The 20,381-nt window shown below is 36.4% G+C and overlaps 1 protein-coding gene across 1 annotated transcript in view; it reads left to right on the top strand.

Annotated features, from left to right (window-relative positions):
• Window positions 1–20,381, top strand: part of LOC117334223 (thrombospondin type-1 domain-containing protein 4-like) — a 78,438-nt gene that overhangs the window by 33,194 nt on the left and 24,863 nt on the right. Inside the window, exon 2 of the mRNA XM_033893715.1 lies at window positions 6,211–6,277. Within this exon, the coding sequence (XP_033749606.1) occupies window positions 6,211–6,277 (67 nt within the window). The remainder of the gene's footprint in view (window positions 1–6,210; window positions 6,278–20,381) is intronic.

Here is a 20,381-nt window from a genome sequence, read left to right on the forward strand (position 1 = left end):
AATCATTACCTGTAATTTAGATGGATGTTGATCCAGTGTTTATCGAAGCGTTCGTGTTTTGAAGTTTAACTGGTAGCATATACATTTATCTATTTGAAATGTGCACTGTCTGGGTGGTTTAAAGTTTTAGTCTGCTTAGTTCAGTTGCCAAATTGGTTGCATTAAAGATGTTGTGCAACACAATTGACAGAAAAGAAAGAAAGATAAAAAGAAAGAAAGAAACATCATATATAAACTCGATACAATATATCCGGAACCTGAAATAGACGGGGAGGGGGGCATGGAATGTCTTCACCAAAAGTTACTTGTTAAGTCTTTTTACGTGGAATTTTGTGTAACTATACAGTAGGCAGTCGAGGTAAAAGAATATACAGATCTAATTTTCATTCAATCTAAGATCACATTCGGTTCAAAATGACAAATGGGCGCATCTGTGGCAACATGTTTATTGTTCATAGTTCCAACATAGGATTCTTATGCTTCGTAAATTTATTAAGTGCCGCTGTTAGCGATACCAATAACGTAGACGATCGTGTTTGCATGTTTCTGCTATACATTGAAATCTAAACTTATTTTGACTTCTCCAATATCAAAACCACGTCTGCCTCTGACGTTTAAAACAGCGTGTATTTCTAGTATTTCACGCATTGTGACTTTTATTCGGATACTTTCTGAATATTCTACGAAATGCGTGATTTACACATACGGACAGAATTAACCTATTTTTAAATCCAAAATTCGTTTAAGTATAGTTTTGATATTTGTTTGCATATTTCGAATTATTGTGAAATATCAGACCTGAATAAGTTAGACGTACCGGAAATGACGTAATAATGGATGAAGACAGGAATAGAAAGAAATGACTGGCTTTGTTTCCTTAGATTTTTAATCTTAGAGAGTTTGAAATTGTTTTGGTAAAAAAAAATGTTTTTCTAAAGAGCTTTTGGATTTTAATGCATTTGCTGCTGGCGACGGCGAAGTGTCCGAGAATGCCGTATGTGTTACTTATACCTACATTTTGTATGTGTATTTTTTATTTTATTTCATTTTATTGTTTTGTATTTGATTGGTCAATATTCAAAGTGACGTCATCGTATTCACACCATCACTCACGTATATTACATTTGATATATGTTTATCATATTAAACAGAAAACTAGCTCATAGAGTTAATAGAACATGACACAGACAAACATTCGGTTTGTGTATATTTGTACATTATATAAGATGTGAAGTCTATAAACTTGGTAGGTCATCTGAAGGGTGAGGATGACCGATACCTATAAAGCCATCGTGTTTCGTCTGTAGTCACATATCAAACTTCTCAAGTGCAACTGGTAGGACTTAAAACAAACATGTCTTGAATGTTGATACCTCTCTGGTCGGTTAAAATCCAAGATGGCTACCATGGCTCCAGTTCCACTAATTGAATTCGGTTGAAACTTGCCAAGAATTGTCCTGATCAAGTGTTATTATTGTTTAAACTGGTCAAAACTTCAGCATGACTGCTACGGCGGTCAGTTTTTTAATATCACTGTGCAATCATGGTTTTCATGCAGGACCTACATTTGTATCTTCTTCCTCCGGGACATCATTGACATTTAGGTGAGACCTATAGAACATGTTGTGTACTTTTCTGGGACTACATACTGTACTTTTGACTTTAAACACATTTTATTTCACAAAATTGATTTGAACAAGGGATTTGGCACAAGTTATTTGATCATTGTATACTGTGTATATAGTTATGTACTATGGAGTATACCCTGCAGTACATACTAATCTAGAGAGTATCAATATTACATGTTTGTACATTTGTATATATACAGTTGTGTGATCGCACAACGTTCTAAAAACATCGTGCGCACACCGTGCAGACATCGTGCGCACAAATGTGCTATGTGCGATACAAACCGCACAACTGTGCGATGTAAACCGCAAAGCTAACGATAGAGTTATAAATATTACGGAATAACTAGTTATACGAAAAGATATACGAAAAAAAAAAAATGATATAAGATGGTCGCTTTTATATATTCGTGCTGCATAACAATTGTTTTCGTTAATGGAACATGTATGACCTGTTAATTTTTGCCATTTAGGTACCGTCATTTTGTCTCGCAAGTATTCGTGATGTTTTCAACGGCATGGTGATACATCTACATGTACATGTACTAGAATGGTAGACGGACATCACTACGATTATTTATCTTACTTAATACATAAATTACATATATCATGTATTTTTAAACACAACAGAAATTGTTCTATTCAAAACAAGTCGTTTTATCTGTTGTTTAGTTCTACATGTATTAAATAGCCTGCATATAACCTCGCTGAATACACATTTCTTCGACTCGCCAAGGCCTAGTCGAGCGACGTCCGAGCAAATTATATAAAGTTCTTTAATAATCATTTAGATAACTTATTTAACTATACATCGGTATTGAGTTTCATTCCTAATAATTATTGCATATATTCCACCAAAAATATGGTAATTAGCTGCCTCGTAAAATGTTAATCGTTGTATATCTTTTACAATCGTTCCACACGTTTAAATACTTAGATGACGCGTTCCTCATTTTATATCGACCACGATACATATCGCACATGTACCGTTCCAATCGCCCATCGTGCGCACATTTTCCTGCACGATCCGTATCGCACATATCGCACATCGTGCGTGCGCACATCGTGGAACGTTCTGCGATCACATAACTGTATCTTAAAACATGGACAAGGAAGCAGAAACACGGAAAATACCTGTATGTGCATGTTCAAATACACAGCAGTCGTACCGACCTGCACTTTCTCGAATATCGCTCACTGAGATACTCAGCGGTACTTGTAGAAATACTTGACTTTAAAAGTGGCGCGAGGAAAGAAGCCACGTTTGATGTTTAACTCGGACGTGTTTTATTCATAGAGAAACATATGTCGGGAAACACGTCAGATTCATGAATTGAAAATAGCTAAGATGTGATGATTTTCAGCTATATCAATATCTTATTTATCTGTAAATACTTGTCAAAAAACCAGCACAATATACATTTGTCTGCACGGCATTTACTTTCCAATACAATCAACGTTCGCCATTAAGATCAATCATTTTGTCAGCACAATATACATTTGTCTACACGACATTTTCTTGACAATACAGTGAATATTCATCATTAAAAATTGAAAAAATTCGTAACAGAAAACATTCGTCATTACATTCCCTCGCACACACATATTCTTCAATATGTATTTAACACATCTACCTACTACGTGTGTATGTATGCAAAGTTAAATATTCCTGTATAAACCCGAATTCTGCTGTTGGATTTTGAGTACCCCAAGTTTACTATATTTTTGTACATCAAGCCTTCCGACAAAATGATATTCTTTTATTGTGAGGGTTTATCAATATCACCAGATTGACAAAACATTGCTTGACAACAGTTTAAAACAATTGTAGCTATCTTACTGTTCCGTTCGATATCGACCGTTTCACCCCAAGTATCGCTAAATAGTCGTGGAAGGGTAAAGATATGTGGTACAGCTTCATTAACAGTTCAGTACACACATACTATAGCCCAACCTATTTTGGATCTGTATTTGTATGGCGAGTGTCGTCGATCAACTTTATGTCGCTTACTCTTCCGGAACACATGGTCGTGTCATCCTTATACTGGGTCTCAATGTAAATCTATAGTTTTAGCCCTAACCCTGGTTAAGTTTATATTTTGCCCCTCGTTTCATCATGTTTTTTTTTTTTTATTACAATGGATGGTTTGGTTATTATGTCGGTATATTGTGTTGTTTTTATTACAATGGATGGTTTGGTTATTATGTCGGTATATTTTGTTGTTTTTATATGTTACGACCTTGGTAAATCATTGTTTACACGTGCTAGTCACGTATATAAGTGCCTTTCGCATAATCATTTAAAACTTCTTCATTGCAGAGTAGGAAATTGATTTTATGTTTCCTTCTGGTTGATGACATTTTAGTGACATAGCGCTTTATAAATTATCCTTAAGTAGCCAAAACATTCAATTCTTTCCCTCAACTTTATTATCTTAATCCCCAACGTCGTACGTACAAGAGACATACGTAAATTCAATTATTAATGAAATGGTGCCAGTTACATGTCTATCCATGCTCTGTAAAATAACATTTCAAAACGAAAACGATATCTTCCCAACCAACACAGTTATGTGTATACCACTCCGAACCACAGGGGCTTGGCACGATTTTCCAAATGATGGTCCATATATATATATGTATTATACTTTAATACATATATATATGGACCATCATTTGGAAAATCGTGCCAAGACCATAATACATATATATATATGGACCATCATTTGGAAAATCGTGCCAAGACCCTGTGCTCCGAACATAATATCCGGACTACTGGATTAACATTTACGCACTTCCGGTATACGAGTTTGGAAAATGATCAAACTACACCAGTACAATTTCACGAATGGAACGGGTTTCACTCAATTTCCGCCTTATTTGCACCCATGATAGCGAAATATTGACTCATTTCTGGATGGTAGGATGTTTAATACAAGACATGCACTTACCCTCCCAAACCATCTCCAAATTAGTCGAGTCTTAGCTCAATTTGACAGCAAGTGGCTGCTCTTCGATTGGAACCCCGCATAAATTCTCCCATAAAGAGAGATTACCTGATATTAAAACGCGATGACCATTTCCGTCTTAGCTGTTTAAATGTTTCTACATTCACTGTTGTTTTTTTCGCTATCGGTCGAGCCTGTTAGAGCAGCATGGTAACGTCCAGCGATCGGTATCCCCCTCTACTTCAACACTCATCAACCGAAACAGTCCTTCCTCGACTTAGATTCTTGTGCTGCCAGGAAGTATCTAAAATAGGTCCTACGATTAATATAACCAGGGGAGAGGGTTTCCCTGATGAGATCAAGGGAATTAAGATGCATGTTTTTCAGGGCAAAATGCTTTAAACGAAAAAGAAAGGTCGGGGTCAGATAGGGTTGATGGGACCCCCGAAGCTCATTGTGAATATTCCGCTGGCCTGGTGATCACGTCCGGCTGTGTAACAGCCGCGCTATAATTACTTTGCGCGTGAAGAATTTGTTTAATTTAGATGAGCGAGATTAAACCTGATATACTAGTATTTATAATGTGTGTATGTTTAATATAAATATATATGTGTTATAAAATTCTCACAACACGAAAAACAAATCTGTGTAATTTTAGATAAGATTAGACTTTTTTCTATCTCTGATTGTTGCTATAGTTTATTGTAGGTGGGGACAGACAGTAAGTTTATTATTAGCCTCATGCTGCTTGCTAAGTATAAGACGTGTGAATTTCTGCACGTGCGTAGAAAGTTTTGTCCCAGTGATAAAGAAATGTTAACATCTTATCAGGCTTAAAGTTATTATGTAGAATAATGTGTACGGTGTAATAAGCTGTTTTCTCCACAAAGTACGTTTGTACAGTTTAATATTCTAAAGATCATTTAGAAAGCTGCTGATAACAAAAGCCAATTGAAAAATATAATCAAACGAATCATGAAAGTAGAAATGGGTTTTCCATCTAACAATTTACTTCTCTAGATTTTCGGTCCTGCTGAAAAGTTATGCCCGAAAGATTTATGTAATTATGTCCAAGTTATTCGTAACGAACAGCACAGCACCAGAAAGGACGCTTTAACGTAAAACAACAACAACAACAAAAAAACAAAAAAAACAGGTGTAATAATTTACGCCAAAATGCAGCTACTTCTTTGACCTAAAGACGATTCATGATTGGAAGAAAATATTCATAATTGAAGATGCCATTTGATGAACATTTACTAAGAGTACTGACCACAGGAACATGGCACAGTTCCCGTACTAGAACTGGTAGATAATAAACAGATTGACGCGAAAAAAGAAATACAGAACTAAGAAATATACAGTGTAGATTCACGACCTGTTTATAATCAGAACGTTAGATAAAGCATTTGGGTAAAAACGTCGGGAACGTGTTCCTTTAAATGTAGCATTTTGTCAACAATCTTCTCCAAGTATTTTAAACAGCTTTTCCACCAGTTCCGTTTTACAATAAATCCACTTTTAATGTTTCACAAAGTACAAAGATATATCTGTCTCCCGCCCACGTGTAAGTAAAAAAAACTGACCTAGTTTGAGTACCACTTTTCATATCTGTATTTCCAATTATTTTGAAGGTTGGAGAAGCTTGTGTTAACGATTTGCCTGGCGTTATCTGTACCGTTTTCATCTGGGAATACAAATGTAAGTATGACTACAGCATGTTTACTATTAAAATTTAATTGTCGTAACTTGTCACTGAAGTGTAAAATGGTTAAAGAATTTCTACCATAATTTGTAATTATACACGAAAGAACGATACAAATCTCGCCATAGGAATATCTTTATCGACAACTCGTCACAGTAGGTCAAAGTTTTTTTAATTTGTGTGCATACTCTCTAGCTGAAACTCAACCAAGGTTATACAATGAATTCCGAATGTATATATTATATTTTAGCAAGTGGATTGTAATAATGTCCGTCCAAATATTGGTCGAACCACGGGACTGAACATTAGCATTTATTACATATGATAACGTGTAATATGTCACAAGTCACGTGAATATATGTCTATAACGTATTAGCATGACAAAGGAGGTTGCCGTTTAGTAACAGTTTATCTGGGCCCGGGATCTCATTGGTGATTCTTAGATATATAATCATTGTTATGAAATTAACATAACCAACTCTGAGATAAGGCATCCAAAATTATTTTAGGAGAGGTCAACCCTGACGGGGGAATGCTTCCTTACAAACACCTGCTACCAGACAGTAAAACACAGTTCTATCTATAATCATTTTGTTATTGTATTAAACTTTCAGTCAGGGTATGATTCGGGCATATGTTCATCAATAAAAAGTGGGGTTTATTTCATTAAGCAGTTTTATTCAGGATGAGGTTTTTCGTGTTAATTTGTTTGATGTCATGCATACTTAGGTTAAAATTAAGGGAAGCGCATCATTAAGGGATCGACATGGACTTAAAGTATCGAAATCTACCCATGTTGGCGGTATGATGGAACCTGGCTAATCCTGATTATCAAAACCCGTTAGGGAAATCTCCTGGAATAAAGGAAATGAATCTGTCTGTCATGTTTAGTGAAAGAAATCATCTCGGGGACTGACGTTTACGGGCGATTGAGCAGTTGTGATGTAGTTCCTTGATTGAATACAGTTACCATGTGTTTAATTCATTAAATTTAATTGGATAATTATCTTTTCTTTAAGGATTCAATATTGAGAACATTTGTTTGAAACTATCAAAATAACTAGTGTTAAGTTGTTAGAATGTTGATCAAATTTTTAATTTTCAGTTATTAACATTTTTAAAATACTTAACAATACATGATTATTCTCAAAATATGAACAGTCCCAGCAATACCACTTATCACTGTTTCAGTGTACACGGCAGAGCAAGTATATGTAGTAGACTTGCTGCTAGAATCGCGATGTGACGCCCGTCCATCTAACTCGTACTGAACATGAGGTGCCCACCTGAGTATCTTGGTGTTCACTTTATTGAAGATGCCTTTTTCTATTTCAGCAACAGCCAATGATAAGAAACAAACTGGTTATTTGTAAACATTTCTTTTTTTTTCAAAATCTAGACCGGTATATTCTCAAAATACGAATGCATTAAGTGATGGTATCGGGTATAAGCGTGTGACGGTATCAACTTCTTCGTAGATTTATAGCACAGGAATTGCTTTGAAACAGAAAAAGGGGTGATTATTTTGATCAGATACAAACTCAAAGTCTTTCAAAATTCAGAAACGGGACATCTTATATGGATGCGGTGTTTATATCAAGTATGCGATAATCTGAAAACCCGTTACAAGTTCCTGCTGCGCAGTTTGATGCAAACCCTGATTGCAAAGTTATGGTAGCTTGTATTCATAAAATAAGTCAATTGTGAACAATTGCTACATTTTTTTAACTGGATGTACACATCCTAAAACTACCTGTGAGCTTCACAACTGAGCTATACTGGCTGTCTGAGGAACACCTGTCTGTATTCAGCAGTCGTGCCCAGAATACGCGAAACAATCCAACAGCCGCTCGATTGTTTGTTCTGTTGGCATTCGATACATTTTCGTCGTTTTTTGTTGACTTTCCCTGAGGTTAGATCTCTTCGACTTCTGTTGAAAAACAAACGGAATTACCTACACTGGTGTTGCTCTTTGTCAACCAGATACTTCAGCCAACTAGCATAGCAGAAAATACGGACTGGACAGGAATGGTTATTATAAAAGTATACAATCATGTCAGGATGGTTATAATTAATTATAAATGGTAAAGCTTGACCGCTGATAAATGGATCGAAATATACATTCCGTTTCCTTCCAGCGACAGTAAACTACACAGGGCTTGTTAGGACACATGCTCCATATAGATGTGTATGAGTGTGTTACAGTATCAAGGGGGCCGCGGTGGCCGAGTGTTTAAGGTGTCCCGACACTTAATCGCTAGTCCTCCACCTCTGGGTTGCGAGTTCGAAACCTACGTGGGGCAGTTGCCAGGTACTGGCCGTAGGCCGGTGGTTTTTCCCCGGGTACTCAGGATTTCCTCCACCTACAAAACCTGGCACGTCCTAAAATGACACTGGCAGTTAATAGGACGTTAAACAAAAACAAACCTAACAGTATCTAGGACAGTAAACCAGAAAAGGATTCTTAAAATTGTATTTTTATATATTTTACAAGTCGTTGGTCCCACTTTATCATATTTCACCTTAAATGGAATGTTTCATCTTTCCAACTAGTGTTCACACAAATTATAAAATTTATTGAATTATTGATCTTTCGTCGACATCCAGATTTCCAGATTTCTTTCGATTTTGTTTTCCATTACAATCACTAACGTGTAATGATGCAATTTATTCCATTAGCTCAACTTTATCAAACTGTCAATTTTTAATGTGGTGTTATTATCTTTTGAGTCTTCTGTACAATTCTTCAAGCCAGTTTTTTTACATCTTAAATGTGATAGGTACGTGTACATCGTGAGATCTCATTCAATCATCTTACAGTCGAAGAGACTAGTCCAGTAATTACCTCAGACAATATTGTACCTCTCAGAAAACAACATAAACTAAATATGCTAATACAAACGAGACAAGATGGAGGGAAAGGGCGGAGTACTTCTAACTAGGGGTGAATGATTGATAGGAAGAATGACGTAGGGAGGTCACGGTATCTGGTCACGGGCTCGTGTTTCTATTTGTGTCGGTGTAACGTTATCGACGGGTATATGATCATATGGTCGGCATTGCAGCCTGTAATTGAACCGTACCAAATCACGTCTAGTATTCCAGTGCAAGGTGTAACGTAATGTCGTAACACAGGTACAACATTTACATAAAGTATATGTTGGCTGATTTGAATTTTTTTTCTGTGTGCTCAACCTCTTTTCTTTTTTCTTTTTTTTTTTTCGAAATGAAACTTGAAAATCAGGAATATACTTAGTCCTTATCTTTACATTGTTCGTAAAAAACATTAATTTTCAGAGTTAAATGAATTTACGTCATCAAAAGAGCTGAAGTCACATCTGCGACGTCAGACGTGTTTAAGGTGTAAACATCGATAGCGGAAGTCATCCGAGTTGCTTGTGTATGACACGCGGTCCAAACACTGACGTTGACTAAACTTCGGCAAGTTCCGGACTCATAGATAGCAATCACGTACTTGGCCCGTACCTTGAATACTGGAAACAATTGATGTTTTTATATTGTATGTATATGTATCAACGCTACAGTACGTATGCCAAGAGAACAATGAATTTTGATTTTTACGGATCAGAACACGTAACATGCAGTCATGTACCGGTAACATGGAAATATATTTATATATATGTAATTTGTTAACAGTGCATCAACACAATAAGGTCGTACAGAGCCTCATAATGGATATTGGGAAAGGGGTTATGTGCCAGGGAAAACACCAAGACTGTAAAAAAATGGAAGGGAGGTGGGAGGGGGGGGGGGGGGGGGGGGGGGATAAACATACACATATATACAGTTTACCTTGGATTTCGATATCGCCATATCAGATCGAGTCACCAATCCTCAGATTGCTCTGTACGAGTTTGTCTACGACATGTTTCCCATTACAACCATGTTCCTGTCACACATCACGTCCATTTTATTCTGATTTTTTCAGAATGAAAGGCTTTGTGTATGAAATGCTCTACGGGGTTTCAATTCTTACAACATGTCTACAGTATAGGGAGGAGCAGAGCTCCTTAAGTATATATCCATAAAATTTAATTATATTTTCTAAATTGTGTAACATCGAAAATAAATATAGGATGATTGCAGAGTGGGAACTTCATTTTTATCGCTATCAGGAAATTATATCAAATTGTGCTGGAATGTCTATAACATATCTATAATCATGTTTTCTCCGCGTCAGAATAGGTCTAAATATAAGTATCTATACTCTTAAAGTAAGATCCTTACAATAAACCCGTGTAAGTAGTCTCTCTCTCTGAAGGTCGAGTAGAAATAAGTGAAAACGGAAAAATCTCTCTCAGAAGATTTTACTGTTGAGCTGATAACAATGTAGGATTCAAGGCTGTACGTACTATCTATTGAAAAGTAGATGTTCTCAAGATGCTACAAAAACATGAGCTTTCGAGGCTTTTAAGATTTCTGTGTATAACATAGTCTACATACCCAGGGCCAGGTCTTTACTCAAAATGTTTACAAGAGAGAGAGAAAAAAAGAAAAATATCATGCTTCCTCAGTTTTGATTATGGTACAAGAATGCGTCATATTATGTGCCGCCTGGCAAAAGATTTGCTGTCTAAAGTCGTAGGAGGTGGTAGTGTTTCCTTTTTTTTCTTTACTAATTTTCGCTAATGTAAGGCAATTACTCTAGGCTGCCAGTTCTGTTTTCGTGTATTGGACTACCTATGTATTCGGTGCAATTATATATATTACATAACAATACTAAATCATTTATTATGGCGAACAATTCTCAAGACCAGTAACTATTTCAATTAAAAATATGTTATAACAAAGATGGCGACATATAGAGCGTTATTAGACGCATGTCGCCGAAAAGACTCGGTTATCTCGAACATGTTTTCTTTTCCATTTGTTAATTTGAGATAATAATATTATTTATTTTTATTTCTATTTTTTCATAGACTTTAAATTCTACAAGCCTTGAATACAAATGAAATGCTGTTGATATTATATATATTGTATGTTTGAACCTTAATAAAAACAGGACCACCAATTCTCACTATCATAGTGATCATGTGCCATTAACTATCTGATGGAGTTTAAACAAGGGAGGTAAATCAGATCAAATCTGTACTTAGTTACCGACATAAAACACTCGTCACGTTGCAGCCGATTTTGTACCTACACAAAAGTGCATCAAACCTATTGACGAAGGATACCGGAATCAGCCGCTGTAAGCCGAATGCGACAAGGCATATACACAATGTAAATATACTAGACTTTTAATCTCGAAATACCATAGCAACCCTGAATTCCGGCAAAGATTTGATGTTGTTTTTTTTACAATATAGGCAAAGAAAATAACAATGAATGCTCTCTTGTGTGGTCTTGATACAAGTTTCGAATATCTAAGTACATGTTTGAACCTGGCATTATGTATGTACACACTCTAGTATATTTTGTTCACATAATGTAAGTAGGAGTACATGTAAGTGTATTCGGAGAAACAATAGGAAACTTACGGTCCTTTTGTTGTTCCTATTACATACAGATGTATATCTGTAACACGTGTCTCCTTCACAATAAGTCCTAACATCAGTACGTGACAACAGGTGGCGACAGTTGGCGAAATGAATGCGAGGGAGTGCATGTTTGTGCATCAAGCACTTTTACACACGCACACACAAAATATGGAATTCCATAATGCCCTTGTCACACTTGACCGGATTGGTGTACCGGACATCAACGGATATAATTTTTTGTTATCCGGTGGTATACGGTGGCAAAGTTGTCAGTCCGGTAGAAAAATCCAAACTGACGACGTACTTGCACCGAATATGGAACGGATAAAACGTACCAATAACGAACATGTAACGTACGGCTACCGTACTACCAACCGGGTGTCTCCGAATGAGTAACGAACAACAAACGAACATGAACCGGTGAATCAGGACGTGTAAAGAATGCATTCCGGACAAACCGAACACCTAACGGACATTAACGCGCGCGTGCAGAAAAAAACAAGATATATGCATTTCTCCGCAGTTCTACCATGAGTTGGTCATATAGACCGAACTGCCTTCGTCTCTCCGGGCTCAGCCATGACCTCGACCAATAACGTCTTCGCTGTTGCCTGCGGTGCCTTCTTCTCCTGTGGGAAAGGTACTGGTGAAGGTCCATCTGAACATTGTTCATATGCATTTCTGCCTGCAGCAAGGCGGCCCTAAACTGCACAGAAACTTTAGTCTGACATTCCATGCTGACAACTGTCTGTGAATCTAATTTGGAAGCTTCCAAGAACCTTTTTATATGCCTGCGATAATTAATCAGTTTCTGTCGGTAGTCAGTTCCTCCCCCTGTCGGTATCCTGTAAGTATTCTGTATTCATCCGTTCTGTGCGTGTTATCCGTTTTCAATCCGTTTGTCTATTCGTCGTGTCCGGTGTTAATCCTGCAAGCATCCTGTGTTTGTCCGTTATGTGTCCGTTATGTGTTCGTTATGTGTCCGCTGAAGGTCCGGTTTATGCGTGGCGTATGCGTTCAAGTTCCATCAACGGACTTGGTAACGCATGCCCCCCGTACACCTACCGCATATAAACGAACAATGACAGGATATATACAGGATAAAACGGACATGAACAGGACAGCCAACGAATATTCTTATCCGTTACTGTCCGTTTCAAGTTTTGTGCATGCACAAAACTTTCCAACGGATACCACCGGACGCACCGTACATCACCTGACATGAAACGAATGAACCGAACATAAAACGGACATAAAACGGATATTGACGAACATCACCGGATATCCAAAAATGTTATCCGTTTCACGTCCGGTGGCCCAATCCGGTAAAGTGTGACAGGGGCATAAGCGACAGCGTACTGCCTACTGTTATCTGTTATCTACTATTAACCTGCCTACTGTTGGCTATCTGTTATCTACTATTAACCTGTCTACTGTTGGTATCTGTTATCTACTATTAACCTGCCTACTGTTGGCTATCTGTTATCTACTATTAACCTGTCTACTGTTATCTGTTATCTACTATTAACCTGTCTACTGTTGGCTATCTGTTATCTACTATTAACCTGTCTACTGTTGGCTATTTGTTATCTACTATTAACCTGCCTACTGTCATCTGTTATCTACTATTAACCTGTCTACTGTTGGCTATCTGTTATCTACTATTAACCTGTCTACTGTTGGCTATCTGTTATCTACTATTAACCTGTCTACTGTTGGCTATCTGTTATCTACTATTAACCTGCCTACTGTTGTCTATCTGTTATCTACTATTAACCTGTCTACTGTTATCTGTTATCTACTATTAACCTGTCTACTGTTATCTGTTATCTACTATTAACCTGTCTACTGTTGGCTATCTGTTATCTACTATTGACCTGCCTACTGTTGGCTATCTGTTATCTACTATTAACCTGTCTACTGTTATCTGTTATCTACTATTAACCTGTCTACTGTTATCTGTTATCTACTATTAACCTGTCTACTGTTGGTTATCTGTTATCTACTATTAACCTGCCTACTTTTGGTTATCTGTTATCTACTATTAACCTGTCTACTGTTGGCTATCTGTTATCTACTGTTAACCTGCCTACTGTTGGCTATCTGTTATCTACTATTAACCTGTCTACTGTTGGCTATCTGTTATCTACTATTAACCTGTCTACTGTTGCCTATCTGTTATCTACTATTAACCTGTCTACTGTTATCTGTTATCTACTATTAATCTGTCTACTGTTGGCTATCTGTTATCTACTATTAACCTGTCTACTGTTGGCTATCTGTTATCTACTATTCACTGTCTACTGTTGGCTATCTGTTATCTACTATTAACCTGTCTACTGTTGGCTATCTGTTATCTACTATTAACCTGTCTACTGTTGGCTATCTGTTATCTACTATTAACCTGTCTACTGTTGGCTATCTGTTATCTACTATTAACCTGCCTACTGTTGGCTATCTGTTATCTACTATTAACCTGTCTACTGTTGGCTATCTGTTATCTACTATTAACCTGTCTACTGTTATCTGTTATCTACTATTAACCTGTCTACTGTTGGCTATATGTTATCTACTATTAACCTGCCTACTGTTATCTGTTATCTACTATTAACCTGTCTACTGTTGGTTATCTGTTATCTACTATTAACCTGTCTACTGTTGGCTATCTGTTATCTACTATTAACCTGCCTACTGTTGTCTATCTGTTATCTACTATTAACCTGTCTACTGTTGGCTATCTGTTATCTACTATTAACCTGCCTACTGTTGGCTATCTGTTATCTACTATTAACCTGTCTACTGTTATCTGTTATCTACTATTAACCTGTCTACTGTTATCTGTTATCTACTATTAACCTGTCTACTGTTATCTGTTATCTACTATTAACCTGTCTACTGTTGGCTATCTGTTATCTACTATTAACCTGCCTACTGTTGTCTATCTGTTATCTACTATTAACCTGTCTACTGTTATCTGTTATCTACTATTAACCTGTCTACTGTTACCTGTTATCTACTATTAACCTGTCTACTGTTGGCTATCTGTTATCTACTATTAACCTGTCTACTGTTGGCTATCTGTTATCTACTATTAACCTGTCTACTGTTGGCTATCTGTTATCTACTATTAACCTGTCTACTGTTGGCTATCTGTTATCTACTATTAACCTGTCTACTGTTGGCTATCTGTTATCTACTATTAACCTGTCTACTGTTGGCTATCTGTTATCTACTATTAACCTGTCTACTGTTGGTTATCTGTTATCTACTATTAACCTGTCTACTGTTATCTGTTATCTACTATTAACCTGTCTACTGTTATCTGTTATCTACTATTAACCTGTCTACTGTTGGCTATCTGTTATCTACTATTAACCTGTCTACTGTTGGTTATCTGTTATCTACTATTAACCTGTCTACTGTTATCTGTTATCTACTATTAACCTGTCTACTGTTATCTGTTATCTACTATTAACCTGTCTACTGTTGGCTATCTGTTATCTACTATTAACCTGTCTACTGTTGGTTATCTGTTATCTACTATTAACCTGTCTACTGTTGGTTATCTGTTATCTACTATTAACCTGTCTACTGTTATCTGTTATCTACTATTAACCTGTCTACTGTTATCTGTTATCTACTATTAACCTGTCTACTGTTGGCTATCTGTTATCTACTATTAACCTGTCTACTGTTATCTGTTATCTACTATAACCTGTCTACTGTTGGCTATCTGTTATCTACTATTGACCTGTCTACTGTTGGTTATCTGTTATCTACTATTAACCTGTCTACTGTTGGCTATCTGTTATCTACTATTAACCTGTCTACTGTTATCTGTTATCTACTATTAACCTGTCTACTGTTGGCTATCTGTTATCTACTATTAACCTGTCTACTGTTGGCTATCTGTTATCTACTATTAACCTGTCTACTGTTGGCTATCTGTTATCTACTATTAACCTGTCTACTGTTGGCTATCTGTTATCTACTATTAACCTGTCTACTGTTGGCTATCTGTTATCTACTATTAACCTGTCTACTGTTGGTTATCTGTTATCTACTATTAACCTGTCTACTGTTGGTTATCTGTTATCTACTATTAACCTGTCTACTGTTATCTGTTATCTACTATTAACCTGTCTACTGTTGGCTATCTGTTATCTACTATTAACCTGTCTACTGTTGGCTATCTGTTATCTACTATTAACCTGTCTACTGTTGGCTATCTGTTATCTACTATTAACCTGTCTACTGTTGGCTATCTGTTATCTACTGTTAACCTGTCTACTGTTGGCTATCTGTTATCTACTATTAACCTGCCTACTGTTGGCTATCTGTTATCTACTATTAACCTGCCTACTGTTGGCTATCTGTTATCTACTATTAACCTGCCTACTGTTATCTGTTATCTACTATTAATCTGTCTACTGTTGGCTATCTGTTATCTACTATTAACCTGCCTACTGTTGGCTATCTGTTATCTACTATTAACCTGCCTACTGTTGGCTATCTGTTATATACTATTAACCTGTCTACTGTTGGCTATCTGTTATCTACTATTAACCTGTCTACTGTTGGCTATCTGTTATCTACTATTAACCTGTCTACTGTTGGCTATCTGTTATCTACTATTAATCTGTCTACTGTTATCTGTTATCTACTATTAACCTGCCTACTGTTATCTGTTATCTACTATTAACCTGCCTACTGTTATCTGTTATCTACTATTAATCTGTCTACTGTTGGCTATCTGTTATCTACTATTAACCTGCCTACTGTTGGCTATCTGTTATCTACTATTAACCTGCCTACTGTTGGCTATCTGTTATCTACTATTAACCTGTCTACTGTTGGCTATCTGTTATCTACTATTAACCTGTCTACTGTTGCTATCTGTTATCTACTATTAACCTGTCTACTGTTGGCTATCTGTTATCTACTATTAACCTGTCTACTGTTGGCTATCTGTTATCTACTATTAACCTGTCTACTGTTGGCTATCTGTTATCTACTATTAACCTGTCTACTGTTGGCTATCTGTTATCTACTATTAACCTGTCTACTGTTGGCTATCTGTTATCTACTATTAACCTGTCTACTGTTGGCTATCTGTTATCTACTATTAACCTGTCTACTGTTGGCTATCTGTTATCTACTATTAACCTGTCTACTGTTGGCTATCTGTTATCTACTATTAACCTGTCTACTGTTGGCTATCTGTTATCTACTATTAACCTGTCTACTGTTGGCTATCTGTTATCTACTATTAACCTGTCTACTGTTATCTGTTATCTACTATTAACCTGTCTACTGTTGGCTATCTGTTATCTACTATTAACCTGTCCTACTGTTGGCTATCTGTTATCTACTATTAACCTGTCTACTGTTGGTATCTGTTATCTACTATTAACCTGCCTACTGTTGGCTATCTGTTATCTACTATTAACCTGTCTACTGTTGGCTATCTGTTATCTACTATTAACCTGTCTACTGTTATCTGTTATCTACTATTAATCTGTCTACTGTTGGCTATCTGTTATCTACTATTAACCTGCCTACTGTTGGCTATCTGTTATCTACTATTAACCTGTCTACTGTTGGCTATCTGTTATCTACTATTAACCTGTCTACTGTTGGCTATCTGTTATCTACTATTAACCTGTCTACTGTTGGCTATCTGTTATCTACTATTAACCTGCCTACTGTTGGCTATCTGTTATCTACTATTAACCTGCCTACTGTTGGCTATCTGTTATCTACTATTAACCTGTCTACTGTTGGCTATCTGTTATCTACTATTAACCTGCCTACTGTTGGCTATCTGTTATCTACTATTAACCTGTCTACTGTTGGCTATCTGTTATCTACTATTAACCTGTCTACTGTTATCTGTTATCTACTATTAACCTGTCTACTGTTGGTTATCTGTTATCTACTATTAACCTGTCTACTGTTGGCTATCTGTTATCTACTATTAACCTGTCTACTGTTGGCTATCTGTTATCTACTATTAACCTGTCTACTGTTGGCTATCTGTTATCTACTATTAACCTGCCTACTGTTATCTGTTATCGACTATTAACCTGCCTACTGTTGGCTATCTGTTATCTACTATTAACCTGTCTACTGTTGGCTATCTGTTATCTACTATTAACCTGCCTACTGTTATCTGTTATCTACTATTAACCTGTCTACTGTTGGCTATCTGTTATCTACTATTAACCTGCCTACTGTTATCTGTTATCTACTATTAACCTGTCTACTGTTGGCTATCTGTTATCTACTATTAACCTGTCTACTGTTGGCTATCTGTTATCTACTATTAACCTGTCTACTGTTGGCTATCTGTTATCTACTATTAACCTGCCTACTGTTGGCTATCTGTTATCTACTATTAACCTGTCTACTGTTGGCTATCTGTTATCTACTATTAACCTGTCTACTGTTGGCTATCTGTTATCTACTATTAACCTGTCTACTGCTATCTGTTATCTACTATTAACCTGTCTACTGTTATCTGTTATCTACTATTAACCTGTCTACTGTTGGCTATCTGTTATCTACTATTAACCTGCCTACTGTTGGCTATCTGTTATCTACTATTAACCTGTCTACTGTTGGCTATCTGTTATCTACTATTAACCTGCCTACTGTTGGCTATCTGTTATCTACTATTAACCTGTCTACTGTTATCTGTTATCTACTATTAACCTGCCTACTGTTATCTGTTATCTACTATTAACCTGTCTACTGTTGGCTATCTGTTATCTACTATTAACCTGCCTACTGTTGGCTATCTGTTATCTACTATTAACCTGTCTACTGTTATCTGTTATCTACTATTAACCTGTCTACTGTTATCTGTTATCTACTATTAACCTGCCTACTGTTGGCTATCTGTTATCTACTATTAACCTGCCTACTGTTGGCTATCTGTTATCTACTATTAACCTGTCTACTGTTATCTGTTATCAACTATTAACCTGTCTACTGTTATCTGTTATCTACTATTAACCTGTCTACTGTTGGCTATCTGTTATCTACTATTAACCTGTCTACTGTTGGCTATCTGTTATCTACTATTAACCTGTCTACTGTTATCTGTTATCTACTATTAACCTGTCTACTGTTGGCTATCTGTTATCTACTATTAACCTGTCTACTGTTATCTGTTATCTACTATTAACCTGTCTACTGTTATCTGTTATCTACTATTAACCTGTCTACTGTTGGCTATCTGTTATCTACTATTAACCTGTCTACTGTTATCTGTTATCTACTATTAACCTGTCTACTGTTGGCTATCTGTTATCTACTATTAACCTGTCTACTGTTGGCTATCTGTTATCTACTATTAACCTGTCTACTGTTGGCTATCTGTTATCTACTATTAACCTGCCTACTGTTGGCTATCTGTTATCTACTATTAACCTGTCTACTGTTGGCTATCTGTTATCTACTATTAACCTGTCTACTGTTGGCTATCTGTTATCTACTATTAACCTGCCTACTGTTGGCTATCTGTTATCTACTATTAACCTGTCTACTGTTGGCTATCTGTTATCTACTATTAACCTGTCTACTGTTGGTTATCTGTTATCTACTATTAACCTGTCTACTGTTATCTGTTATCTACTATTAACCTGTCTACTGTTATCTGTTATCTACTATTAATCTGTCTACTGTTGGCTATCTGTTATCTACTATTAACCTGTCTACTGTTATCTGTTATCTACTATTAACCTGTCTACTGTTATCTGTTATCTACTATTAACCTGTCTACTGTTATCTGTTATCTACTATTAACCTGTCTACTGTTGGCTATCTGTTATCTACTATTAACCTGTCTACTGTTATCTGTTATCTACTATTAACCTGTCTACTGTTGGCTATCTGTTATCTACTATTAACCTGTCTACTGTTGGCTATCTGTTATCTACTATTAACCTGCCAACTGTTGGCTATCTGTTATCTACTATTAACCTGTCTACTGTTGGCTATCTGTTATCTACTATTAACCTGTCTACTGTTATCTGTTATCTACTATTAACCTGTCTACTGTTGGCTATCTGTTATCTACTATTAACCTGTCTACTGTTATCTGTTATCTACTATTAACCTGTCTACTGTTGGCTATCTGTTATCTACTATTAACCTGTCTACTGTTGGCTATCTGTTATCTACTATTAACCTGTCTACTGTTGGTTATCTGTTATCTACTATTAACCTGTCTACTGTTGGCTATCTGTTATCTACTATTAACCTGTCTACTGTTATCTGTTATCTACTATTAACCTGTCTACTGTTGGTTATCTGTTATCTACTATTAACCTGTCTACTGTTGGCTATCTGTTATCTACTATTAACCTGTCTACTGTTGGCTATCTGTTATCTACTATTAACCTGTCTACTGTTGGCTATCTGTTATCTACTATTAACCTGTCTACTGTTGGCTATCTGTTATCTACTATTAACCTGTCTACTGTTATCTGTTATCTACTATTAACCTGTCTACTGTTGGTTATCTGTTATCTACTATTAACCTGTCTACTGTTGGCTATCTGTTATCTACTATTAACCTGTCTACTGTTGGCTA

This window comes from Pecten maximus, chromosome 9 (genome assembly GCF_902652985.1).
Source record: "Pecten maximus chromosome 9, xPecMax1.1, whole genome shotgun sequence".
Taxonomy (NCBI): domain Eukaryota; kingdom Metazoa; phylum Mollusca; class Bivalvia; order Pectinida; family Pectinidae; genus Pecten; species Pecten maximus.